At 57.5% G+C, this 27295-nt stretch overlaps 1 protein-coding gene across 1 annotated transcript in view; it reads left to right on the top strand.

Annotated features, from left to right (window-relative positions):
• The window catches only part of CACNA1C (calcium voltage-gated channel subunit alpha1 C), a 457945-nt gene that overhangs the window by 50806 nt on the left and 379844 nt on the right, over nucleotides 1–27295 (top strand). The window contains exon 3 of the mRNA XM_060024050.1: nucleotides 3198–3303. Within this exon, the coding sequence (XP_059880033.1) occupies nucleotides 3198–3303 (106 nt within the window). The remainder of the gene's footprint in view (nucleotides 1–3197; nucleotides 3304–27295) is intronic.

The raw sequence follows: 27295 nt of genomic DNA, 5'->3' as shown, positions 1-27295 counted from the left end.
GGGCCTGAACAGCCAGCCCCCAAATCCACGATCCGCGCGGCCTGCTCCCCGTGAGCCCAGAGCGTAGAAGGGAACGCACTGGAGGACGTCTAGAGGATGCCACCCAGCCCGGCTGGGACACACGGGGACCCGACCTGGGCCTGAACAGCCAGCCCCCAAATCCACGGTCCGCGCGGCCTGCTCCCCGTGAGCCCAGAGCGTAGAAGGGAACGCACTGGGGGACGTCTAGAAGATGCCACCCAGCCCGGCTGGGACACACGGGGACCCGGCCTGGGCCTGAACAGCCAGCCCCCAAATCCACGGTCCACGCGGCCTGCTCCCCGTGAGCCCAGAGCGTAGAAGGGAACGCACTGGGGGACGTCCAGAGGATGCCACCCAGCCCGGCTGGGACACACGGGGACCCGACCTGGGCCTGAACAGCCAGCCCCCAAATCCACGGTCCGCGCGGCCTGCTCCCCGTGAGCCCAGAGCGTAGAAGGGAACGCACTGGGGGACGTCTAGAGGATGCCACCCAGCCCGGCTGGGACACACAGGGACCCGACCTGGGCCTGAACAGCCAGCCCCCAAATCCACGGTCTGCGCGGCCTGCTCCCCGTGAGCCCAGAGCGTAGAAGGGAACGCACTGGGGGACGTCTAGAGGATGCCACCCAGCCCGGCTGGGACACACGGGGACCCGACCTGGGCCTGAACAGCCAGCCCCCAAATCCACGGTCCGCGCGGCCTGCTCCCCGTGAGCCCAGAGCGTAGAAGGGAACGCACTGGGGGACGTCTAGAGGATGCCACCCAGCCCGGCTGGGACACACGGGGACCCGACTTGGGCCTGAACAGCCAGCCCCCAAATCCACGGTCCGCGTGGCCTGCTCCCCGTGAGCCCAGAGCGTAGAAGGGAACGCACTGGAGGACGTCTAGAGGATGCCACCCAGCCCGGCTGGGACACACAGGGACCCGACCTGGGCCTGAACAGCCAGCCCACGGTGGGCTTCTCCACGTTGCAGAGTTTCTTTCGTGCCTGAGTGGTTTCTTCACACCTTCTCTTCCCCAGCAGTAGCCCCGAAATTTACCATAAGGTGATGGATGGAGAGCCTGAAATTGGGGGTGAGCAACAGAGCCGGAGACACCCTGGGCTTAGCCATCACCAGCCTGGGAGGGTGACAGGCTGACTTTGAGGTCTGGCTCAGTTGAGCTGAGGTGCTCTTGCCCTGGGGCGGGACCACAGGGGCCAGGTGATGCAAACGAACGAAGCTGCCAGCCTGGGGCTGGGTGTTGCTTTGCCGAGCAGGTGGGGACAGGGTGGGAGGGAGGAGGCCGTGTGGGAGGAGGTCTAAAAGAACCAGCTTCCTAAAAACGCTTAGGGTGACTTCCGAGTGGATCAGCATAGAATGTTCCTGACGGACTCAGACTCCGCAGCCAGACTCTCTGGCCTGACCCCATCCTACCCAAGCCATGTGACTCTGGGCAAGTTGACATCTCACCTTCTGTGCCTCGGCTTCCCCGTGTAGAAGCGGGGTGATAACTGTCCGCCCCTCCGGAGTGCGGGTAGTGTGGTCAGAGCAGGGCCTGGCCCGGGGCGAGCTCTCGGTCAGCGTCAGCTCCTGGCCTTCCTCCCGGCCAGCATCCCATCTTCACCACGCGTCCTCGGCCAGCTCCAGGGGCAGCACGGCCTGTTGGAAAAGTTGAGTCAGAAGCTCTGGTTCGGACCTGGCTCTGCTGTTGGCCAGCTCGGGTCTGAGACAGGTGGTTTTATTTTCTGTGTCTGTCCAGCTGGGGGGCTGGGCAGTGCACTGCAGGCCATCTTCTGGACACCACGGTGCACGCAGACAACGGCAGTGTCTGTGGGGCATGCTGGGTGAGTGGACCCCTAGCTCTGCCCTTGGGGCCGAGGGGACCTGTAGCTGGGAGGCCCTGGACTGGAGAATCACTGCTTCCTTCCAGGCCCCGAGCTGCCCTGATGACACAGGTCTGGGGCCGTCCGTGGCAGAGGAGTGGACGGTGGACTCGGTGGGCACAGGTCTGGGTTCTGGTCCTGGCTGGTCAGTGCCTGATGTGGGTCTCGGGAACGTTCCTCAGGCTTTCTGGGCCTCAGGAGTTTGGTCCAGACCATCTCCAAGACTTTTCCTGCTTCAGGATTCGTTAGCTTTGTGAGTGCAGGTTTCCCTGGAGATGGAGGTGGTCCCTGTCTCCAGGAATGGCCATCCTCCTTCTCTACCTCCTCCTGTGAGGCTCCACAGACTAGGTTGGAAACTTGGCCGTGTTGGGAGGTGGGGAGATGGGGCTGGAAGAGCACGAACCGGGCCCTTCCTCTGAAGCCCCCTTCTCTGGCCTTCGATTGAGGGTGCAGGGTGGAAGGGCTGTTAGCACAGTTGCTCATTTTTCTCTCGAGAATATGTCTGCCCTGATATTTTGGTGCAGAAAATCCGGGCACAAGGACCTCCCTGATTGCTTGCGGGGGGTGGGGGGTGGACCTTGGCTTATCCCCTCCAGCGCCCTGCACAACCTGCAGGCAAGTCAGGAGGCCCTGGGACACAGGCCACCTCATCACAGGCAGGGCCTCCGCAGACTGAAGAGGCTCTGGGCCCCTGCATGGAGCTGCCGTCCCCTGCGTGCACGGCACATGCTGCCGTGCTCCTGGGCGTCCAGAGCCCCTGGCCACCTTCCGGCTCTTTGCAAGCAGAGAATAAGGAGGAAGAAAAAACAGACTCGAAATTTAAAGTTAAAAGATCGAAAATCCTATCTCCAGCTGTCACTGAAACGTCTTCAAGTCGAGTCTCTGCCTTGAATCCCAGGGCCCCCCCCCCCCTCCCCCGCCAAGCTCTGTTGGGCCCTGGTGTGGGCCGCTGGGGGTGGCGAGCCCTGGCTGGAGCAGGCCTCAATCTTTCAAAGCAACCCTGAGCACACATGAGGGAGAATGAAGCCCAGGGCAAATCTAAATAAATAAAAGAAGGGAAAAAAGTTTTAGAAACCTGTTTACTCTGGCACGCGCCTGGCCTCCACTGCGTTTGACATATTAGGGAACATTTTGGCGGGGCCCATTAGAAGCACTTAACAAGGCATATGTTTCTTTTCAGAATACAAGGGGCTTGGAATGTATTGTTTAAACAAGATTCGACGCATCTTTGATTCCGTTTTGAAACATCTATCTGCGTATGTTTGTCTCACTGGTGCTTCCGTGGCATTAACTTCCTTAACTCCCTTCCCAGGCCATTTGAAATCATTATTTTACTGACTATTTTTGCCAACTGTGTGGCCTTAGCGATCTACATTCCCTTCCCAGAGGACGACTCGAACGCCACCAACTCCAACCTGGTAAGTGCACTGCTGCGTTCGCATTTCCGAGTCGGCGGAGGCCTGAGCCTGGATCGCGCGGATTCAAGCTGGAACGTGTTTGAGGGTCCAAAGCCAGCCGGGCTGGGATCCCGAGGGCTCTAGCTCTATTCAAATGGGCACCTGCCTTGTGTCAGCCTGTCTTGACAGATACTGTTGCAGTCAGGCGGTTGTGAGCAGGGCGCACGTGAGTGTGAGCTCTGGGGGTGCGCAGCACACCTGCAGCCTTGAAGGGCAGGTGTTTGCGGGAGCGAGTGTGCCTTGTGGATCCTCCGTCGTGTTTGTTTCCAGGGCCTTCGTTCCACTGGTGACGTTTGCTCAGGTGACATGTGGGATCGGTGCGCGAGAAGTAATTTCTAGGAAGCTTTTAGGAAAGTTTGCTTTTGCAGCCAAGATGTACTGTTTAGTTAGAAAGGTTTTCTGTTCTTGGGAAAGGCGGCTTTCCATCTGGTTGGTGGGGAGGCCGGCGCTGGCAGTGTCGGGTTAGAATGTGTCCATGGAAAAAGTGTGGAGGGTGTTTACTTTGGGCTGAGCGTGAAGTCATCACAAAGGCCTTTGCGCCGTCTGGGCATGGGAGGAGAGCCTTGGAATGCAGCTGGCAGAGCCGGACGCCCCAGGGTGCCTCGGCTGCAGGCTGGGGGGGAAGTCCTGCCCCCTCCTCTCCCCTGCCAGGGCACCAAAGCTTCTCACGTGACCCCCAAAAAGCGCATCTTCCGCCGTCATTGGCTGCTTCCTCTGGTGACACGGGACTGTCTGGTGATAGCTTCTGGAAGAAGCAGGAGGGAACCAGGCCTCCTTCTGCTGTTGCCGGCTTCTTGTGATGTCACGGGAGAGTCAGTTCTTCTGCTCTTTAGCGTTTGACATTTTTTTTTGGCCCCGTCAGGCAGTCTCACCTCGAGTCCGGGAGGATGAGAAGGGCCACCAGGGGCTATACAGGTGGGCGCGCTGGGTGACCGAGGGCCGCTGGTCCCACCCCTCCGGGCTGGAGAGCAGGGTGTCCCTGGACGCCCTCCGGGCTGGAGGCGAGGGGCCGTGGTCTTTAAAACACTCCACAGAGTGATGGATGAGTTCTGAAACTAGGCGGGGGTGACGGTTGCACAACTCTGGACTTTTACTGCAGATCGCAGGTCATACGCTCACACGGGCGGGTTTCCTGGTGTGTAAACTGTACCAGTAAAGCTGTGCTGAATAAAGGGTACAGTACCGGCAGCACCGGCCCAGGCCCGTCCAGGCCGCCCCGCTGGCTGCGCTAACGTCTTCCCCAACGAGGGCGAGGCCACACAGCGCAGGGAGGGCAGTGGGGGGCAGTCAGGACTTCGGGGACCTCATACTAGGAATGCGGGCCGCACAGGAGCATGGGGGCTTGAAGGCGGTTCCAGTTGCTAAGGCAGCTGCCGCCTCTCTCAAGCCACAGGTTGGGCGGTAACAGTCAATTAAGGAAGCATGCTCAGAAGATGGAGGGTTTCCTCCATCCTAAACACACACAGATACACACACATACCTACACACACATAGACACACATACATGTACACAGACACATACAGGCACGCACATATACACAGACACAGACACACATATATGTACAAAGACAGACACACACAGACACACACACACATACACATATACACAGACACAGAGACACACATATACGTACACAGACACACACAGACACACACATATACACAGACACAGAAACACATGTGTACACAGACACACATATACACAGAGACACACACATACACGCATGTACACAGACGCACACACACATAGACAGATACAGACACACTCACACAGACATATACAGACACACACACGCGACACACATATATACACAGATACAGACACACAGGCACACACAGACACAGAGACACACACATGTACACAGACACAGACACGCACACAAAAACATACACGGCCACACCCACAGATACACATATATACAGACGCACAGATGCACTTGCCTCATTCTGCCAGCTCTGCCCCTGAACCTCCTCTGGGGGATGCGTGTGTACATGCACGTATAATATTTTAACCTTAATCTTTCTGAGGAAGGGTCTGCACTGCCTCTGCTGGGTCCTTTCTGCCCTCTCCTCGGCACCCTGCTCCCCTTCCCTGGGCTTGTGGCTTCGTCCTGGGGCCTCTCTAGGGCCACTGTGTTATGGGGCCGAGGGGACAGGCTGCCCTTGGCGTGGTGCATCCGGTGGCCGTGCCCCTTCCTTCCAGGAGGGCCTTGGACTTGGGTCGTGCAGGCAGCACGTACCCCAGCACGCGAGGTCCCCAGGTACAGGCCTCCCTGGTGGCTCCTGGAGCTGTGGGTTTGGGGACGCCCTGAAGATCTCAGGGCCCTTCTCGAGGGTGCCCCCAGTCTCGCTGGTTCTTGTCTCCTCGGTGACACTCCTGTGTCTCGTCTCGGGATCTTCGGAACAGCCCCACCCAGAAGACTCCTCTGGGGTCTTCCAGACTTGACTGTGCCCTGACCTTCGCCCCTGGACCTCAGGAGCCAGGCCAACTCCCGTTCTGCATGCCACGAAGTCGTAGCTTCCCTGGGACGCGGCGGGCCACCGGCCGGATGGCCAAGGGTGTTAGAAACCCCCTCACACAGACAGCCAGGCAACACCCACGTCGGCTGACGGGCCAGGACCAACTGACACAAGCGTCGTGATCTGGACCCGCCCCTTCCTCCTCCTCATGGCGGCGTTTTCTGTGGTCAGAGGCCCCTTGGCAAAACTTTCACCAAAACTGTGGCTTTGGGACAGAGCTATTATTTAGTCTCCTGCTGCCTCTCTTCCCATTTCCCCTGTGCCTTCTAGCTTCCTTTCCTGCGTCTAGGGGGACTTTGTACCAGGGTTCTGTCCTGCCCGTCTCAGCTTCTGCTCTCTCCCTCGGTGAGCTCAGTTACTCCTGCAGCTTTTCATTCACTTTCTATGTAAATCGTTCCCAGACTTATGGCTCCAGCTCCAAGCTGTTTCCAAAGGCGTGGGTCAGCATCTCCTACATGAGCGAGGCCCGTGGACCAGCGACTCCTGACCCCGCCTGGTTATTATAAAATACATGAGCGAGGCCCGTGGACCAGTGACTCCTGACCCCGCCTGGTTATTATAAAAGCCTGGAGAGCTTGAAATACACCGACTGCAGCGTTTTGGAAGATCTGACTCAGATTTGGTAGTTCTGCGGCCCGGCCCAGGAATATGCATTTTAAAATCCCTTGTGGTGGGGGTGATGGGGGTCACGAGGCACCATCAGCCAGGAGAAGGACTTCAGGGGAAAGATCACACTCAAGGGGCAGGGAATGAGGGGGACAGTTTGCGGTTACGTGAGGAGACCGTGGAAGATGCAGGAGGAGACATTGGACAGGACAGGTGCGGGTCAGGACTCCCGGAGACAGTTCGCGCTGGAGGGAGGGGGAGGGGGGATGGGCAGAAGGAGCCCCGGGCCTGGCTCTGCACCTGCGGCAGGTGCAGAGGGAGAGGCGGGGCCTGTGCGGGGTGGGTGGACGGGGAGGGGCGAGAGTGGGAGAGAAACTGAGGAGACAGAGTCTTTGAAGGTCAAGAGCAGAGCTCTAAACACGTGGGGGCGGGGCTGGGCGGTGGTTCATCCTTGCCTTTCTGGCAGCTCAAGGCCGGCTGTGCAGAGAGCGGGCTCCGGGCTCTGGGTGGAGGAGGGGCCGCCAGTCCTGTCTGCAGCCCCGGGGGCCCTGAAGCAGGGGGTGCAGGCGGCTCTTTGTTGAGCTTTGAGGACTGAGACACTCCTGCCAAGATGTTCTTGTCGTGCCAGAACGCGGCCCCCGAATCCCATAAGGGCCCCTGCAGTGAGGCTTGAGGATTCTCCCGTGACTCTCATAGCTTCTTTAAAGCAAGAAATTGCGGTTCCAGCGTCCTGCTCTGAGGAGGGGACGCTGCTGGACCTACAGCAGAGGCCCTAGGACCTCAGTGCCTCCGGGTCACCTGGGTGGGGCTACAATGCAGAGTCCCAGGCCCCACCTGCGGAGCCCAGGCCGGGAGCCCAGCGGGGTGGGCGCCCAGGAGTCGGTGTGTTTAATACGCTCCCCCTTGCCGGGGATCGCAGGCTGCTCTTGGGGAAAAGCGACGGGCACGTTGGCTGTCCTGTGAGTGGGTCCCTGTCAGTACTCTCCCCTGGCTCTCTCTAGTTCCAGAGAGAGGGAACACATCAGCTCCCCAGAGGTTTCCCCTCCGTGAGGTTCAAGAATAATCTGTTCAGCAAAGACACTCGCAGTCAAGGAGGAGAAGGTCCCCTCGTACCCTGCAGGGCCACGGCCGCCTCCCGCCGGCTCACGGCTCCGTTCTCTCCATCCCGTTCCTGCTCCACTGGCTGAGTACAATCCCCGTTGTCTTCCTAGCACTTTACTTTCTCCTCTTTCCAGGAGATGAAAAGTGTTCCAGTATGGATTTTTTTAAAGTCTTTTTCTCATGATTTAAGTAGAAGTCTGGTTGTTTTATGCTCCATCTAACATACACCGTTGCACCCAAATCCATCAACTTTGCTATCTTTTCCTGGTGCTAGTGGAGCGGAGGGAGACGTGAACTGGCCCATGACACGGCGGCTCCCTCTGCATTGTTCACAGTCTCGTTACTGGCAGGGCCCACCTGGCACGCAGAGCATCTGGTGTAAATAGCGCCGTGAACCCCTCCCTCTGGTAGCCGCTGCCCTGCAGGTAAATCGGATGATGTGTCTTGAGCTCTGGTGCCAGCAGGGCAGACTCATCGCGTATGGAAAACTCCCAGCTGCCTGCAAACCCTGACGTCCGCGCAGACTTGGCTTGGGCTGGAATATTAAGAGAACATATTTGGCATTTGACCTTGTGCAGAGAACAGGGCTGTGTACTTTCTGGAGCCAGAGCCAGGCCGTACCCGGAGGTGGGGGGAGGACGAGAGGTCAGAGAAGGAGTCATGGGGGGCCGGGGGTGGGGTGCTGCAGGGGGCTCGTCAGAGGGGCCCTCCCAAGTGTCGGGGAGAAGGCTGGGGTGTCGGGTTTCCCATTTAGGTTGTGAAATGGGGACAGCCGAGGCTGGGTGGGCGGGTCATGAGTTAAGGCCCGTGGGCCCTTAGAGCAGTGCCCGCCCGGAGAGCTTGCAGCCGGAAACCGGGGGCCTCCGTCCTGTCCTGGAGAGGTCACCCCGGGCCCTTTGGCAGAGCTTTTGTGGGCAAGGAGACCCGGAGGCTGTTGTTTCTGGACTCCTCGCCTGGGAGATGGACATCTGGGCTGCCCAGCCCCATGGTCTCACTGCACGAGGGGGAAGCAGAGAGGCCTCGTGGCTAGAGAAGGGGCCCCGAGGGACAGCCCTGGCGGCCTGAGGGGCCAACCCTCCCCCCCGCTCCCCGCCCCCCCCCACAGAGTGACTGCGTCTGGAACAACCCTATGTCCCTCCCCGTCAGCTCAGGGGCCGGCCACGCCCGAGCCTCTGGGGTCCCTGTGGGGTCCCCTTCCAGGCCGTGCTGGGCTGAGGACGACCCGAGGGTCCGCGTTTAGGGCGCCCAAGCCCCTGGATGGGTTGGGCCGAGTGCTCGCGGAGCAAGCAGGGATGCGGGCTCTGGCCCTCGTCCTCCTGCCGTGAGCTGGGTGTTCCTTCATTGTGGGGCTTGCTCGAGGGTGAGACGAGTCACGCTCACGGCAGACGAGAGTCGGGGCCGCTCTCGCGACCCCGCGTCACAGCCAGTCCCGCAGTGCCGTGCGTGGGCCCGGGAAGGTGCTTCACTGAAGGACCCCCCTGCCCCCACCGAGGGTCCACGGAGCGGCTCTGGGTGGGACGTGGGCGTAAGGTGTGACCTGTAAGCCATTCTCGGGGGGGCTTGCGGGCGCTGGCCTGGGAGGCGAGGCCTGGACTGGGGGCCTCCCACCGGTCCCTGAACCTTTCTGTTTGTCGCTTTTCCGGCAGGTGGGGCCTGGAAACCTGCCTAGTCATAGTAATTACCTTTGCCGAGTGGCCACCAGGAGCCAGTGCTTTGCAAACACGGTTTCTAATGCCCACAAGAGTAAATGATCGTATGTACTTACTTGTTTTCTTGAGGGTGGAGCATTCATCCCCGCCTCCCCCCCGCCGCCCCGATGCTGCCCTGGCCCCGGTGACTTGGCCAGGCACATGCCAGGCTCTTGATAAATATTTGTTGAGTGAGTGGACGGGGGAGTGGACAGCCCCAGCCAGATGGTGTCCCTTTAGTTCAGAGGAGCAAAGTGACTGGGGAGTGAGGGCCAGGTGTCACATGAACTCACGTGTTAGGGGGTGGTGGCCCCTGCCCTGTTCCCTGGAACGTCGTGCGGGGCTGCTGTGAGCATGGGATGGGGAGGGGAAGACACTTCGAAGATTAAACACCCTGCCTGGGTCGACGTTAACTGGTATTTTTAAAAAAAGCAACTTGGTTCTGTTGCACAATAAATTTGGTGCACACTTGCTGGGTAACCAGAGTTACACAGATGACTGTGCCGTGGAGCTTGAAGCCTCTAACTCAGAGATGATGGGCCCTGTTTATGCCTTTGCTCCACGTGCAGACACCCCAGTGCTGTGTGTGTCTTAGTCATTTGAGCATCACGAGGGCCCTAAGAGACCTTCCTGTTGTCCCATTTCACAGACGAGGATACTGATGCTCAGAGAAGGGAGACGATGTGCCTGGAAACGCAGACGCTGCGCTGTGGATGCAGGCGTGTGTCCCTAACCGTCAGGCGACAGCTGCCTCGCGGTGTGCTCATGTGCCAGGGCTCCCTGGACCGGGCAGGGGGGTGCCCCCTTTCCCCACCCGTCCCAGACGGCGCCTGCTTGGAACCACCCACAGCAGAGATTTGCCCCGAGGACCGGCGTCCTCAGAAGAGAGGACGGGCAGCGTGGCAAGGCCCGTGCGGCGGCAGGGTGGCCGCACCGGGGACCAGGCGTCACCGATGGGTGGGGGCTCCCCCTCCCGAAAGGTTTCAGAGGGAGAGGCACCGCCTGCTCCGCACTTGCCCCCGGACAGGGCTTTGAAGTCTAAGTATGTGTCGCCTCTGGTTCCATTTTATCCATGTGTTTTCATCTGGGGGGAAACATTCCACATACACAACATACATACGTTCATGCTGTGTCATGGAACCCCTTTCCTGCACCAAGCTCCTTTTAATTTAAGTATATTGGAGGAAAGCCTTTCTCGAAGATCAAGTCCAAATCTCTGGATCCTTTGAAGGAAATTCCGAGCATGTTGCATCCTTTCTCGGGACTGTGCCGCCCTAGACACCCCAAGTGTTGAGCCTGCTGTGAAGCCGTCGGGAGGGCGGAGGATGCTCCGGGTCCCAGAGCTGGGGTCTGGAGGGGCCCTGCGTGATTCCCAGGGACCCCGAGTGCTGCGGGTGCCGGCCGGCTGCGCCCCGGCCCTCGGGATGTGCGGTGCCTGCTCCCGCGGGCCTGGCGCTGGGTCAGCAGACGCTTCCAGTGTGTGCAGAGGGAGGAGAGAGTGCACTGAGCAGGTCGCTGCAAACAAAGCGCGTTCGCGGTGATTTCTGCGTCTGAGAACATGGATCTCGGCCTCTCGGGAGCCTTTCCCCTCTCTATTCCCTTTGTTCTTACTGGTTTCTGCGTGACTGAAGTTGTTAGGTCTGCCATCCAACTAGTAATAATAGTAACGTCCCCTCTGTACTGCAGACAGTGTTCGGAGTCAGTGTTAACTCGCCTGGTCCTCTCGATGCCCCCCGGAGACCCCGGGACTGTTAGAGCCGCTCCGTCTTAGAGAGGAGGAGAATGAGGCCCAGAGACGTGAATTAACTCGCCCCAGGCCGCACAGCTACGAGGCGGTGGAGCTGGGGTTCCAGCCCAGGTGTGTGGCGTCCGAGCCTTAAGGCCCTGTGGCCCCCCAAGGCCTACACCCAGCGTGTGTGTGACAGACGTGGGGGTCTCTTCACCAGTGACCCCAGGGGTGTTGTGTCTGGGTCGGGGGGGGGCAGCCCTGGGCCGTCCAGGACGCGCGGGATGTGGGAAGCAGGGGCTGCGATGCCCGCAGCACAGGCAGGTGTGACGGGGCCGCGCGGGGGTCACCGGCCCGCGTCCCGGCTCCATTGCAAGCAGGCTTGTCACTGCTTTCCGGCCTCAAGGCTTCTCGGCTGTGAACCAAAGGTGGTACCTCTCACAGCGCAGTGGAGGCTGGGCCCAGAGGAGAAGCTGGAAATGCCAGCGGCCACGGGTGGAGCTGAGTCCGCACGGTGACGGTCGCCCCTGTTGTCATGGGAACAGACAGATGCGCTCTGCCTTGCACGTCGGCCCCTTTCCTGGCATCTTCTCTGGTGCACTTTCCCGCGGCCTCCTCTCAGGGTGGCGTGGGGATGCTAGCGAGCTCAGAGCCACGCTCCAGGTTTAGTTCCTGCCCTTTCCAGGCTGGATGCAGCAGGGCGGCCACAGCCTGCGGAGCCGAGAGTGGCAGGAGGGGGGACCCTCCCCATGCGTGGGACCCCTCGTGGGCCACTGGTCCGGGCCCCCGGCGCGGCAGGGGCGGCTGCAGGGATCCCTGTGCCTGGCCCTGCCTCCCGCCCGGCCTCCTCAAACACACGGAACCATCGCGAAGGCGGGCTTGTCCGTCCACGCTCTGGGCCCGTGGGCAGGGTCAGAACGGGCCCGTCTCTGAGTCCTTGGGAACAGGGTGAGGCCTGGAGAGTAAGGGGTCGGGTTAGGCCTGGCCACAGGGGCCGGAGGGGCTGCACGGGCTTCTGCAGATCCTTTCAGGGGCTGGACTCACCCCGGTCAGGCCCTGCGGGCGCTGGTGGGACGGGTGGGCCTTACAGAGAAAGGCGAGGGGGCCAGAGGTGGCTCCCGGTCCACCCCCGTCCCCTGCCAGGACACCCAAGAGCAGGCGAACGAGAGGCCTGCACAGGCTGGCGGGGGCGGGGGATAATCAGTGCACAAAATTATTGCTAGAAATCCACCACAAAGAAGGAGAATCAGGGCAACCCTTGGTGCCCCCCGTGCTCCTCTCAGATGGCATACTGGGGGGAACTTTAGAGGACTTTGGGGAGAAGAGTTTTTTGTTTGTTTTTTTTTTTTTGCGGTACGTGGGCCTCTCACTGTTGTGGCCTCTCCCATTGCGGAGCACAGGCTCCGGACGCGCAGGCTCAGCGGCCATGGCTCACGGGCCCAGCCGCTCCGCGGCATGTGGGATCCTCCCGGACCAGGGCACGAACCCGTGTCCCCTGCATCGGCAGGCGGACTCTCAACCACTGCGCCACCAGGGCAGCCCAAGGGGAGAAGAGTTTAACGTGGGGTTACTGGCTTTTGCGGGTGTGAGGCCGACTAGTTACGCCCGAGGGGATGCTTGTCCCAAACTTACTCTGACTCCCATCCCCCCGCCCCTCCTCCAGCGGGATGTGCTGCTTACATGCTGCAAGTGTGTCTTCACTTTAAAGTTGCCTGAAGACATCTGACTGTAGACCTGTAATCACTGGTGTGGCAGCGTTTGAGGATGACGACCATGGTGAGCTAGTGGGCCGGTCCACCCAAACGCAGATGAGCTGAGGCCTGCGGTCGCCCGTGGTCAGCGCCGGATGGTCAGCGCCGGCTGGGCTCACGAGGCAGAAACGTTCATGCACAAGTGTAGGGAAAGTGGAGCTAAGACGTCGGGGCAAGTGAGGGGCTAAATGTAGGATTCTGAGATTCTAGTATGATTAGTGAAGGCCCTAGAGGCAGTGATTCGTGTGAACTGGAGGGTGGAAAAGTGATAGAAAAGGTTTTCCTGGGAGAAGTTGCTCTCGAGTGAAGCCCAAAGCCCGCGGGGGAATTGGCTAGACCCGCGGTCGGAGTAACGAGATCCCAGGTCGGAACACCCGCAGTAGGATTCCTTGCAGAAGGTACGGCTTTGACATATAAACGTGGGTTCCCAAAGGCCAGTCTAAGACCATCCTTGGCGTGATCAGCATTCGTTCCCCAACAGTTCCTTACTGGGCACCTGCTACGTGTAAGACGCAGCTGTGCTTAAGACAGACGCCCTCGAGAGGCATCCTTCTAAGGGCGAGAGGTACTGGCGTCTAATTAAAAAATGAATTGTTCGGTTATAACTGGTCTCTAAAGTATTTAGGTTCGGGTGTGACTCCATTTGTTTTAAGTAACTATTTTGCTGACGCTACTGAAAGAACAAAACCCAAACTTAGGATCACTTGGTTGCATGGAAGCGGGGAGCTGTATCATAGAGTCTCTTAAATTGTGATGAGAAAATGTTTTAGGGTCGATGGCGGGATTGGCAATCCTGCCGAAGCGGCCCCTAGATGATGAAGCTTGAGGCTTGCTGAATCGAAGGGCTTGAGAGTGAGGAGAGAGGGTTAGATGTGGCCCCTTGAAGGAAGGTCATACCGGTCCTCAGGTACAAGGAGAGGATTCTGGGAGGACAGAACGGGGCTGACTGCCCACCTCTCTGCCACTTTGTGAGGTCTGTTCAGCAGGAAACTCAATTATACGCAAAGGTTCCTGCGTTTAAAGCGTGTTTTCCTGTCGGGAAGATGCAGCCTGATGTCATTTCTTACCTCTCAGGACGAGTTGAAATCCTCCGTTGCCGAAGTCCTCTTTTTCTCCCTGTAGCCCCCATTTTTAGTAAAGCTTGTTCATTTTTCTAAAAAAAATTTTTTTTAGTCATTTTTATCCTTCTGGAATCAGGAGGGTTTTCTGCGTGAATCATTTTTTTTCTTTTCCTTTTCTCCAATGTAGGCATCTTGGGTTTGGCCTCTTGGAGAGAAATAATAAAATTCTTTGTTTACTCTGGTGGCCTTTGCTTACGTTAGAGCTGTTTTATCTCAGACATTTGTGATTCTATAAATCAAATCAGCTTTTCTTAAACGTGCGGATCCTTTAGATTCGACCGACATCTCTTGGTCACATTTCCAGTGACAACGCACCTTGTACTGTCGGTTTATTCATTGTTTGCACGTTCATTTATTGTTTTATCCTTTGCTCACTCAGCTACCGTCTGTGGACACGCCAGGCAGCGGGCAGGGGCCTCGGGTCACGGAGCCGTCGTGGGGAGTCGCTGGGTGGGCTTCGTGGCTATAAACGCCCAGTGTTGCAGAGCATGGGGTTTGGACGCAGCTGTGGGTTTCCCGGCGATTGTGTTTCTTGCCTGGATTTTCCCAGTGGGCCCTGCCCGGTGGCCCCGTGCCTGGAGCAGCTGCCAGTGGGGACCAGACGCGCTGCCCTTGCAGCTTCCCAGCCTCCCGAGCCACGGTTTCCACTTGCTACTCGGCGAGAACTGTGCTGAACTTACGGGTGGGCTTCCCGAGAGGAGCATCGTCTCATCGGAGAGGATGCTTCTAGAAGCCCTTTGAAAACCGTGAGGCCTTATTCAGATGGAAAGTGTCTTGTTTTGATTACCCGGTGGCTCTGAATTCTGCCGTCGGCTGGTGACAAAGGAGAGAGGGTGTGCGGTCACCCCGAGGCTCTGTCACCGCTCGGGTACCATGGGTGTGCGGACCGGGGACCAGGCGGAGCAGGGAAGGCCGAGCAGGGCCCCCGCCCTTGAGGGGTTTAGGATCTGATTCAGGGGACTCCACGAGAGCATCACATAAAGCCATGAGAGATGGGGGTCGGGGTGCTTCAGAGCCTCTCCAGCCCTTTCTTGCTCCAAAATTCTCGTCATTGTCAGGCATGGCCAGAATCATCAGAATCAGAATCACCTTTTCGCGATCATCGTTAGTAAAATAAGTGTTTGCTAAGTAGCTGTGTCAGGCAGGGGGCGCGGGGGCTGGTGGGAAGTCAGGATCCCTTACCCAGGGTGGAGGTCGTTGGGAGGGCAGGGTCCAGACAGGCGCAGAGCCGTCTGGAAAAAGCCCTTCCACGTTTCTGCTCACTGATGGCGTTTAACTATCCGTTGTCCCGTCAAGCTTGAAGAGATGGCTTTCTGCTCTCAACCCCTGCTGGTGGGGAGAGCATCACGAGACCCCATCCTGTCCCCCTCGTCCCCGTTGCCTCCTTTCTCAGAGGCGTTGTGTGGTGATTTGCATGTGACTTTTCAGGCCCTGAATCTTTCACGGTAAAGGTCTAAGGGTTCACGGGACCCACGTAGGGCCAGGTGTTGGGGGACGCGGGGGGCGGGGGGAGGGCGACCAGAGTCCACCCAGACGTGGGCAGAGGGCAGACGGGTCCCCTGGGCCAAGGCACAGTCACGTCTCTGGAAGTCCCGTCAGCACACCCACCCCGTCTTCCCGGCTCCACGTCGACACGATTCAGTCTTAAGAACCAGGATGGCGTCCGGGGAAACGAGCACAGGTCATGGAGACAGGGTGGCCCCAAAGACGCCGAGACCCTCTTGCTTAGTGTTTCAGAAGCTCCAAAGGAATTGAGCCGTTTAGGCTACATTTCAGAAGAGGGGGCCGAGCAGAGAGGAGGGGCAGACGGCAGCAGGGTGCCGCGGGGAGAAGGGAAAGGTAACCTGCCGTCGCCTGGCTCCTTCCAGGTGGTGCCTCTGTCCCGCGTGATGTGCATCTGACGTGAGGCTTACCGGCAGCTTCCTCGGGTAACCTGGGGGCGTGAACTGCCAAATCCGGCACAGCAGACCCTTGGCTTTATCGTACTGGTGTCGGGGCTCCACCAAAGTTCTGTGCTATTAAACGGTTCCTGGGGACGGTTGCCTCTTTGTGGCGAGTGTTAGATCGTTTCCCTTGACTCGTGGTGGAGAGAAGGCCGGAAGGTGAGATGGTGGGGGGAAAAGTGCAGGAGGCTCAGGATTCCCGGGAGGAGCGGGGGCGGGGGCAGAGAGAGGAGGGAAAGCACGTGTCTGGACAGAGGACTCTAGAAGGAAATCATGAAAGCACCGTGGCCAGATTGGCAGGAGACAAGATGTGAATTACAAAGTGAAGGGAGACTTCCGCTGCCTTCCCAGGACTTTGGGGGATGCCTTTGGGTAATTAAACAGGCAGCAGGTTTTCTCCCAGGAGAATCATTTTGAAAAACTCACCCTGAGCACACGGGTTTCTGTGTTCTTGACTCCCAGTCCTTGGACTACCAGTATCGGTCATGCGGGGTCCCCTTGGAAAGCGACGTGCCGTCAGCACATCTGGGAACAGTTAGGAGGATGCTGGACGTGGGGATACATTTGTGCAACTTCTGGGGCTTTTTTATTTTTTGTGTGTTCACACGTGCGTGCACACACACACACACACACACTTATATAAAACCTGTCAAATCTTTCAAAACTCTCTGAAGGAATTAGCATTATAAAATCATAAAGAAGTCTCTGAAGGGCCTTTAGAGCAACGAAGGAGCAGGGAAACAGCCCACATACATCACTTTGCAGCAAACCCATCATCTGCATGACCTGAGAAGTCTCGGGTAAATCTCTCGTGAAATGAACTCCCTCCTGCCTGACAGCCTCTTTGGAAGCATCAGCTCTGCCTTCGTATTAAAATATTCCATTGAAAGGACCTGCCCTGGAGACACTGATCCTGCTTATGGGCAAGGAGCGCCGGAACGCAAGTGTCTTCCAGCCGCTGCTCATGTGTTGACTCCGCCGTTCCCACTGGCGTGTTTAACCAGACTCTCCGCTGCCAGGGCAGGGCTCTGGTATTACTATCCCTGCGTCCTGAGTCACATCTTCCTTTAATCAGACTGATAACGGCCACCACTCTTATAATTCTGGAGCAGGTGACCCATGCCAGGAACCCTAACCATGACAGCGAGTCCACAACTCTGCAATTTCCAGCTCTAGTTTGCAAACAGGGAAGCAGGTTTAGAGGCGAGGTGACGTAGCCAGGGCCACACAGGGAGGATGCGGGGGTTTGAACCACGCTCCGTGTGACTCTGAGTGCTCGTTCTTTCCAGTGTGCGGAGTGATTGCCCCCACGTCCACCCCAGATATGTCCCCAAAGGGGCCCAAGGAGAGGAGGGCGTGTGTTTCTGAGCCCAGCAGTGAGGCTGCCCTCCCTCGGCCCTTGGGGGCCCCCCATCTGGACCAACCCTGAAATTTGCTCTTGGCCTTTCCAGGGGAGATACCACAGGGGACTGGCTTTTCCCCGGGTTCTCTGGGCGATGATGTCTTGCATCTAGGAAGATGTGTTCTTGGTGGCCACCTGAGCAGCGGCAGAAATCTCGCCAGGTGTCATTTGGGCCTTACTTGGAATAAACTTGGAAACTGATGAGTTTGCTGGACCCAAAGGGTGTTTGAATGTCTGAGACCGAGGACGAAAGGGCAGCTCTGACCCGTCTTGGTACCGTGTGCTTTGTTCTCCCTTTGGAGATGCTCGGATAAACGCACGTGTTCAGATGCCTGCCGGGCCGGTACGCATCCGTTCCAGGCTCCCAGCCGAAGAGAGGAGAGACAGGCCTGGCGAGCAGTGTGGAACGTCACAGTCCTTTCTCTTGGGTGCACTTAAAAAGCCCACAACCCTTTAACGTTTCCATCGCAAGAGTTACCTCTGCTGACGGTGTTTGGAAAGCAGGCGTCTAGGAAAAGCCCAGCTGTAGGAATCTTCTAGGAGCAGAGAGTAGGCTGCTGCCTTTTCTGGTTTTCAACAATCTCTTAATTTTCCTGACCGTTTATGAACTGTCCACCACAGCAGAAAGTTCTGAGATCAGGACTGCTCTGGGGGAAGAGACAGTGGCCTGAGATGCCCGGGGAGAGGCTGGCATCCGCTGAGGGCAGCAGGCGGGGCCTAGACGTGGGAGCCCAGCCCCACAGGGTGTGTGTGGGTCCAGGCTGGGGCAGACCCCAGAACAGGGGCACGTGGGCACTGCCAGTGGCTCAGGGATCCCGAGAGCAGGCAGCGTTGAAGGAACCAGCCCAGCCTTATGCGTCACAGAGGCCAGGGGGAGGATCCAGGCTGTGGGGGCGTCTGGGCCACAGAGACCACATGGCAGGAGCAGGGACCCAGCAAGGAGGATGGGCAACAGAGAGCTGTGGTGACGGAATCTGGCCGGAGGGAGAGAAATGGGCCAGCGGCCTCTGCGTCAGCCGGGGGGGCCCATGTGGCAGGGGGGCTGGTGGTCAGCCCTGGGTGTGGCTGCCTGGAGCTTGCAGGTTGAGTCAGAGTCCGGGTGCCGTGTAAGAGTGAAGCCGAGCAGGGCGGGGGGCTGGACCCGGGTCTCCAGAGGAGCCCCTGCTTGGAAGCAGACGCGTTAATGGTCACTGACGGACCACAGGACTCAAGGAGTAAGAGTGTCCCTCCTCCCCCAACCCCCAGCCCCCTGGGGTTGGAGCAGAGGATGAGGAATGCCCATCCTGAGGAGGAAGAGCCTGTTTCCATGGTGACGTCCTGCCCGTGGTGACGTCCATGCTGGGCTCCCAGGCCACAGGGCGGCAGTGGTGACCGTCACGCATTCCCCTCCTCTAGAAAGTTAGGTGGCTTTAAAATAGGTTAGGCTCGTGTCATTGCCTCTGTGGGTTCTGACGGAAAGGCGTTTGGTGGAGGACGTGTGCGGGGCCGCGTGCCATGAATGCTTGTTTATGTTGGTGTTTTAAAGACAGTGGCACAGGGCTTCCCTGGTGGCGCAGTGGTTGAGAGTCCGCCTGCCGCTGCAGGGGACACGGGTTCGTGCCCCGGTCCGGGAAGATCCCACATGCCGTGGAGCGGCTGGGCCCGTGAGCCATGGCCGCTGAGCCTGCGCGTCTGGAGCCTGTGCTCCGCAACGGGAGAGGCCACAACAGGGAGAGGCCCGCGTACCACAAAAAAAAAAAAACAAAAAAAAAGACAGTGACACAGAGTCAAAGTTTCACCGGCAAGTTTGGGTTTTCAGTTTGCTTCTGCTTCTCTCCTTCTCACGGGGGACTGTCTCTACGCTCCTGTTTCCTTGATCTCTTCACGATGACTTTCATTGCCGACGGTGTACTTTGAGTTCGCCTCTTGGGAGGGTGACGTGGGAGCTGCACTGGTAAATGCTCCCCCTGGCAGGTGCCGAGGGCCTGAGGCCGCCGCGCCTTGGGGTCCCGCGAGCATCCTTTGTGTTGGTTGCCTCTCGCACGTGGGTGCACTGGTGGTCTGTCTTGGATGGCTGTGTGGAGGGGTGAGCAACCGTCACGGATTCCACTGGGTTCCATTGGGCTCGTGGGCTTTGCTCAGAGCAGACTCTACCGGTCGTGCAGGAGGAATAGAGGTTTATGGACCACTGGAGTTAAAAGAAAGCTGGAAGGCCATCAACTTGAATTCCCTGGCTTTGTAAGGAAACTGAGGCTAAGTAAGATTTTGCTCAGGTCTAAGTAACACTGGAGCCACCCGTGCTATAGTCAGCGTTCTGTGTGCACACTCCTGGCTGGCCGGTGGTAGCCAGGAAGCGGGTTTGGGGGTGGCCGGGATGGGGGCCGACCGCAGGGCTGTGTCTGCAGACCGAGCTGTGCTCGGCACTCACGGGTGGTCACGCAGGTTTGAGTAGCAGCAGCAAAACCAGACTTTCCCTATTCAGAAGCAGCTCTGGGTAGAAGAGTCCCCGGCTTTGGACTCTGCTCCCATCACATCCCTTTCAGGGTCCGGGTCGGGGTCTGGCCGGGAGGCCCGTACATCCCAGCTCTCATCAGGGTGACAGGTGGGCCGGGCTCAGAGCCGGTTTGCAGAAACGTCTCGATGAAGAAGGGAGATTTATACCTTGTCTTGGCCTCCTTCATGGTGAGGGGGCTGCAGGAAGGTGGGGGTGACACCAGCCCACTGAGGAGGACACATTAGGCTCGTTCCCTCCGCCCCACATACGTCGGCCGGGGACCCTCGGGCGTCCATCCTCGCTTGCGGTGGCTGAGCCAGAGCACAGGCACAGGCCGTTTCAGCAGCTCGTTACCGCCATGTGTCCTGCACTCGTGTCTCCTTGGGGGCCTGAACTGCCCGCTGGACCGCGGACCACCAGCCTCTCTGGGCGGCTCCTAAGCGCTCACGTTTCTAGTTGGAGCTCAGTATCTTGTCTCAAATTGAGTGATGGTCCCTGAGCTGGAGAACATCATTGGAGGCTCTGGCCCCTTTCAGCCACCTCCCCATCGACCGTGTGTGCATATGGTGAGGGCTGTTCGTACAAGGGAGGGAGGGCGTGCCCGATGACAGAAGCGGCTGCTGTCACCCGGTATCTTTCTCCCATCTTTCATTGCCGGCGTCTTCCGCTGGCTCAGGACGGCCGGGAGTCCAGGGCCCAGCCTCCCTCGTGGTTAGTGGGGGGCAGTGGTGGCTAATTTCTGGCGACCGAGATACCAGTGGAAGTGGGTGTGCCCGCCCCTCCCCGCCCACCTTCCTGCAGGGGTGAACACAGCCCTGGCGATGAGACACTGGGTGCTGCTGACCAAAGCGTCACCTTGAGGGTGGGGTGACCATGAGAGGTGCCTGGGCGCCTCCGACCTCCCCCCGACCTCCCCCCTCTCCCCTGGGAGCTGATGAACCACTCGCGAGCTTATTTTGGTCTCTGTCACTACGGTGCAATTTATACCTCAGGTTAGTCCTTGCTTCTCGGGAACTTGGGTTCTAAATAAAACAAAAGATAGCGGTTGGATAAGAAGGCCAAGGTCGGGTGACGTGAAAAGCTGGTCGCCAGAACCCGGGAGCGGAGGAAGCATGAAGTTTCTCCTTTCTCTCGCGTCCCAGCTCCCATGTGGGACCTGTGTGCCTGTAGGGGAGGGCAGTCAGTCCTGCTGGCGCTGGGTCCCACGGCCCTTCGTGTTGGGTGATTTGAGCGCTGTCGTCCGCCCGGATTCTCCCAGCGCTGGGAAGTGTGACCGATTAACCCCGGGAGGAAGATGAAGGCGCAAGGGGTCAGTTCCGGAAAAACCAGTTTGGGGGTCCGGCCGCCCAGCCTGGTCAACGTGGCCCAGACCAGCAGAGCAAAGGGCAGACGCAGCCTCATTCCTTGTCTAACTTTCTTCGTAAGTTTTCACGTCTGGTGGGTCATTGGAGCGCTCGGCCCCCTTTCACCCGGCCTGTGTCTGTTGGTCCTGAGACAGCCTTCGGCCATTTGCCTGACGGACGGGCCCTTAGTCCTGCGGGTCACGAAGACTGGCCTCGTGGTGGAGAAGCGCTCTGCTTGCCTTCGTCGCCGTTGCAGCTTGGAGACTCCTTTTAAAGAAATTGTGGTGAAACATACCTAACGTAAGATTTACCATTTTACCCCTTTGGCAGCGTTCGTACGGTTTGGGGCTGTAAGCACGTCCACACTGTCGTGTAACGCTCGCCACCATCAGCCCCGGGACTTCGTCACCTTCCCAGAAGGAGCCTCTGTGCCCCGTGAGCACTCATCGCCCCCACCTCCCCTTAGGCCTGGCCCCCACCCTCCTGCCGCCCGTCTCTGACTCTGGCTCCTCTGGTCCCTCCGCGTGGAATCGCACAGTGTTCGTCCTTCCGTGGCTGGAGGCCCCTCGCCTAGAGCGGGAGAAGGTGGGTGGGCTCCGTGCCAGGAAGGACCAGGGACTGGGTTCTCTGGGGGTGTGAAGACTCCAAGCTGTGACTCTGCGCCTCCCTCCGGGGCGGGGCGGGCGGCAGCCATGTGCTGGAGTGCCCTCCCCGTCTCGTCCTCCCATTTCCCTTCCGGGACGAGGGTAGGGGAAGGGCCTCGTGCGCGCCTTCTTCGCGTGCAGGCGTGGTCCATGAGTAAGACGGTTGGAACGTGCTTGGCAAAACACGAGCTCTTCACTATCTCAGAAGAGCTGACTGATCACGGGGTCCCTCCGAGGTCCGCAACCTCAGCCGCCCTCTCAGCATCCTGGACGGTCCCTGCCTCCCCAGATGCTGGGTGGAAGTCCTTTTAAATTCAAGAAAAAAGGAAGACTCTGCCTTTCCCCAGGGATGCTCCTGAGGCCTCTTCTCTGGCCCCACAACAGGCCTCCCCAGAGGGCTTTCCTGTAGGTTCTCCGTTTGGGAATCTTGGTTCTTCCTGACAGCTGGAGGCTTAGCTGTGACAGGCCCGACCGAACAGACCAAACAGCCAAGCAGTCCTCCTGGCAGAGGCTGCGACGGGGGGCCGGAGACGGGCGGTGGACGGAGCGGGGGTGCAGGACGTGTCTCGGGGACACGGGCCACGTCGGGGCAGCGAGGAGTTGGTGGGGGGGTCAGCATGGCCGTGACAGACTCCAGGAAGGACACGGATTTCCCAGCCGGGAGCCCGGGTTTGGGTCTGGAGTTGGCATTTCCTGTTACAGCTGCAATGCCCTGGGATCCGCCAGGCACAGGGGACCGTGGGCAGGGGTCACAGAGGGTCCCCTGGGCTCACAGGCAGGAGAAGTGGAAGCCGGCAGACCCCGCTCCCTGGGGCCTCTGTCGCCCTCACCCCGAGGGCGGGGTGTCTCATCCGGAGTCTAGCTCAGTCTGTGCTCTTTCCTCGCGGGAGAGTTTGCTTTGCAATTGTTCATTAATCCGTAAAAATGTGTTTTATGCACTCTCCCGAGTAGATGTGATGTTTTATAAAAATAGAATAAAGCGCTATGGTAATGAGGGAAAAACACAGTAGTTTAGAAATTGTGATTGAATGCTCTCTTCCCAAACCACGCTAAAATCACGGTGAAGGAATCTTTAAAAAATGCATAAACCACAGAGATAAGATGAATGGAAAAGAAGACAGCAGCAGCCATGTTGTGTGTGTACATACACGTGTGTATTTGAGGGCTGGCTTCTCGTTTGTTCGCTTTTTGTGTTTGAAATATTCTTTGATGACATATTGGGCCTGGGAGTCTTTGCCACGGTCCTTAACAGCCGTACGGCTGCACCCAGCCCTGCGTGTTATGGGGCTTTGCCTCTTTGAAGATTTTGCAGAGGCTTCCCTGGTCCTCTAGTTTCCGTTATGTTTTCCAACCCCGGTGAAGTTGATGGTGATCAACACCCAGACCCTTGACCAGGTCTTTCTCCATAGACGCATCAGTTGGATGTGATCACACGTGCGTTGGCTAAGCTTGGCTCTGGAAGGTGAGGGCATCTTCGGCGCCTCTTTTAAAGCAGTGTTAATGTCGACAGCACCCTAGAACCAAAGCCTTCCTGGACCATGGTGGTGGGTTAAGGTGGGAGCTGAATCCAGAGCTCACCGGAGAGGCCCTGCCTCTGTGCAACCCAGCGGCACCAGGCAGAGATGGGGGGAGGGTTGTCCTCTGTTGAAGACCAAGGGGATGCTCTCTGGATGGGGGCATAGCTGGCACAACCCAGAGCAGGATGGCGGGGGGACGACGGGGCTGAGACGCCCCAGCTGTCTTCCCACTTGTTCTCACAGCACAGCCCCTAGGCCTGTACTCTCTAGGCTGGAGATCTGAACATCCCCCAGCATCCTTCAGGCTGGCAGAGCAGACTAGCCTGGAGAAGAAAGCGCGGAGGACATGTCAGAGTCCACCCAGCAGAACAACTCAGCTGCAGCCCCTCTAGCTGACAAGTCCCACTCAGTACTCCTATCAGTTTTCTGTTGTTTCACTCTGAAATATGATCAGTCAATGAAGGACACCCAAATATTTGAGGAAGTCCCTTAAAATGAAAATAGAAACCAAAACAAACAAGGATGCGTATTTAAAACAGAATATGAAAGAAGAAACCTTAAAGAAAACCTCAAACCACCACCACCAACATTCTTTTCTGTCTTTGAAGAGATGAGAGAAGAGAAGATGATAATTCCCTGAAACGGAAACTGATTTCTGTGAAAAAGGAACATTCAAGAAACAAAAAGGAATTCTTGGAAATTAAAGATGTTGTAGCTGAGGGCTATGAATCATTGGAAAACAAAATTAATGAATCACCAGGAAAACAGGGCAAAAAATTAGAGCTGGAAATTAGGAGGGAAAAAAATATGACAGTGAGACAACCAGTCCAGGAAGTCCAGCAGCTAAATGCTGGGGGTTCCAGAAAGAGATAAGTGAATAAACAGCGGCAGGTAACCCTCATGGAGGCAGTTCCAGGACCCTTCCTACAACTAAAGGGCAGTAGTTTCCAGGCTGCAGGGCTCACGGAGTGCCCACATGAATGGGCACAACACTGTGAACATTTCAGAAAAGTGGGGACAGTTGGACAATCTTACAAGTTTCTAGAGAGAAAAATATATATTACAAAGGATCAGGAATCAGCCTGGCTTCAGGTATTTTAACATGAGAAGCAAGAAGGCTGGAGCAGTGCCCTCAAAATTCTGAAGGAACAGGATTTCCAGTTGGGAATTTTATACCCAGCCAAACTATCACTCAGGCAACAAGTAGAACAGAGACATTTTCAGATGAGTAAAAAAATCTCAACAATAACAACAACAAAAACAACTAAAAGAAAAACCCCAAACCAAAACCAAGTTAGCTCCCATGCAGGGAAGCTACCAGAGGAAGTTCTCCAGCATGAGGCGGGAGTAAACCAAGGGAGATGTGGGATTTAGGAAACGCAGCATCCAGCACAGGAGAAAGGCAAAGAGCAGCTATGAAAGGGGACCCTTTCTAGTCATCATGATGCAGAATAGGACGCTGATCCCGGTTAAATTACGATGCTACTGAGGAGGCTGGGGGAGGGTGAGAGAGATAAATCCTTACTTCCCGTGGTGGGAAAGAAGGTAAAACCTGGTAAGAAGTTATATAGAAGCCTATGATTTAAAAATACAGAATTAACCACCCAATATACACCTAAAGAATTGAAAGTGTTTGTTAGGGAGGAGGAAATGGGGCGGTCAGGAAGAGAACTGTGGATTTGTTTGCCTTTGTTTTGCCGTGAGCCTTTGGGAACTGTTTGGCTTTAAACTGTGTGGATGTATAAGATGAAAATGGAAACTGGAAGAACGTACCAGCTTATTGCTCAGAGGTGGCAATCTCCTTCGGGATTATTTCACATAAAGCGAGAGTCCTGTATTGCTCGTTCATTTACTCAGCGCATCTCTTCAATTATTTCACATAAAGCGAGAGTCCTGTATTGCTCGTTCATTTACTCAGCGCATCTCTTCTTGCTCCTCTGTCATGTGCCAGGCATGGGGCAATTTCTTTGCTCAGAGTTTGTCCCTCTTTTTCACTGCTCCGCTCTGGGCCCTCCTGCGGTGGCCCGTCCCATCCCCTCTCTCCCTGGATCTCTGCAGGGTGAGGCTGGGCTCCGACGTGGTGTCCGGAGGGTCAGGCGTGCCTCCTTCATGCTCTGGAACGGCGGCTTGGCGGGGTGATGCGTTTTGCTTTTTCTTCCCAAGGGAAGAAGCAGGCCCCAGCCACAGACTCCTGGGCGTCCTGTCTGCGGTATATTTGCTGTGCAATATTTAGCTTCCTGTCTCCCCAGAACGCCCCTCAGCTCAGGCAGGGCGGGGCCGGTAGGGAGGGCCCGCTGCAGCCCACGTGGGCCCGATGTTTACACGTTTGCTACCTGGAATCTAATTAGTCTGGACTCAATTCTTTGAGTCTGGGATTTAAGGAAAGCACAAATGCCTCTGAGAGGAAAAGTACCCTGAGCTATTCTCGCGGTCATCTCCAGCCTGGCGCCCTCACTCTCTCACGTCTCATAAAGGGCATAATGATGGCTCTTGTTAATATTTCAAAACACTTAATGGAAACTGCCCATTATTCCAGATAAGGCTATGAAGAGTCGCTAAAACGTCAGGGTTCTGTGTCAGCGGCCAGAGCCTGTGCCGACGCGGTGCAGCTGTTCCATGCGGACGAGACTCCCGGGTCCGTGGCCGTCTGTCTCTGATCAGTTCAGGCCTCTGGGAGGGGAGAGCAGAGTTATCAGTGCCATGTATTTGGTTGACAAAACCTTGGCAAAGGCATTGCCGGGTGGTGGGATATGAGAGGGGTCTTTGGGCAAGAAGAGCTGGGGGCACCGTGTGCTCCCTCTCACCCGGGAGGTGTGGCTGGTGGGACCGAGGGCAGAGGAGGGGCACGGGAGCAAGGGCCCCGCAGGTCTGCCTCGCCACTGGCTGGGGGCGGCCTGAGGTGCCCGAGTGTCATCTCACCCTGCCGTTCAGACCCCGTCACGCGGCCTCGTGGCAGCAGAGACACGTGCTCCAAGGAGGCGACCGAGGCCAGAGAGGACAGGAGCCTCGCGATGTGAACAATGACGGAGACGGTGGTCTACTTCCAGCCCAGTGCGAGTCCTGGCACCTTCTGTGCACAGCCAGGTGCTGGGCGGGGCGGGGGGTGGTCAAGGATGCTGTTGGCAAGCGAAGGCCGTGCTGGGCCTCCTGCAGTCTGGCTTCTGAGCCCAGACGAGAGAAGGGCCCTCTGGAGACTGCGTGAAGCTTGGCTGGTCGGTTTCCTGGTTGGTGACTCAGGGGTGGAAATGGTTTGGGGATTTTTGGTTCTTGTTTTGTTTTCTTTGGAATCAGGCGCTGCGTAAACATCCTCAGGCTCTGGGGCTGTAAGGCCCTCCGTCCCCTTTGGCGTGCTCTGATTGTGTGTCTCCAGCCAGATTGTGAGGTGGCTGATCTCTGTGTATTTACTCGTAAACCTCAGTCTCTCATCTGTAAAATGGGGCTACTCATGCCTTCTTGCAGGTTTGCCATGAGTGTTAGAGGTTCGGGGTCCAGGTTTGGTTGCAAACCCTCCCATCCACCTTTCCCCCTTCCTGGGCTGTCTCAGAAAGGATCTTACTTCCAAAGATCTGGAGGAGAGGATGACCTCTTCCTTCAAAAGCCCAACAAGCCCCTGATAAGCCCCTCCCCCTGGGGACCCCTTGTTTCCTCCCACCGAGTCCAGAGCAGGCTCTCAGGGGCAGCCCGAGAGCCTGTTCGTGCAGCCGGGATGACGATGCTGATCTCACCTCCAGAACCAGACGAGCCCCACCCAGTGCGCTCCTTGTGGAGGCTGGGAGCGCAAGAGGAAGTTGGAGGAAATGAACAAGGGAGGTTCACAGAGGGATGGGGTCCTTTCTCTCTTATCATCACAAACCCAAAATTGAAAGAAGAGGGGCTGCCTTTGCCGTCCTTTAACCCTGCCTGTTGAATGTCCCTGAGTGCAACTAACTAGCACAGCTACCCATCTGTAGGGAGCCCAGAAATGGGATGGGAAGCGGGATGGAAGTGCCCCACACTGATAGCAGAGGAGGAAACAAGAGGACCGGAGGGAGAGGGATCGCCTTCCTGGTGAGGGGAGTTAGAGATGACAAATCTGGAACCGCTAGCATGCTGGTGGGCCCGGGGGAGGGGCTTCCCAA

This window comes from Delphinus delphis, chromosome 11 (genome assembly GCF_949987515.2).
Source record: "Delphinus delphis chromosome 11, mDelDel1.2, whole genome shotgun sequence".
NCBI classification, from domain to species: domain Eukaryota; kingdom Metazoa; phylum Chordata; class Mammalia; order Artiodactyla; family Delphinidae; genus Delphinus; species Delphinus delphis.
Note: the sequence above shows the minus strand (reverse complement) of the source record. Positions and strands in the feature narration are given on the sequence as shown.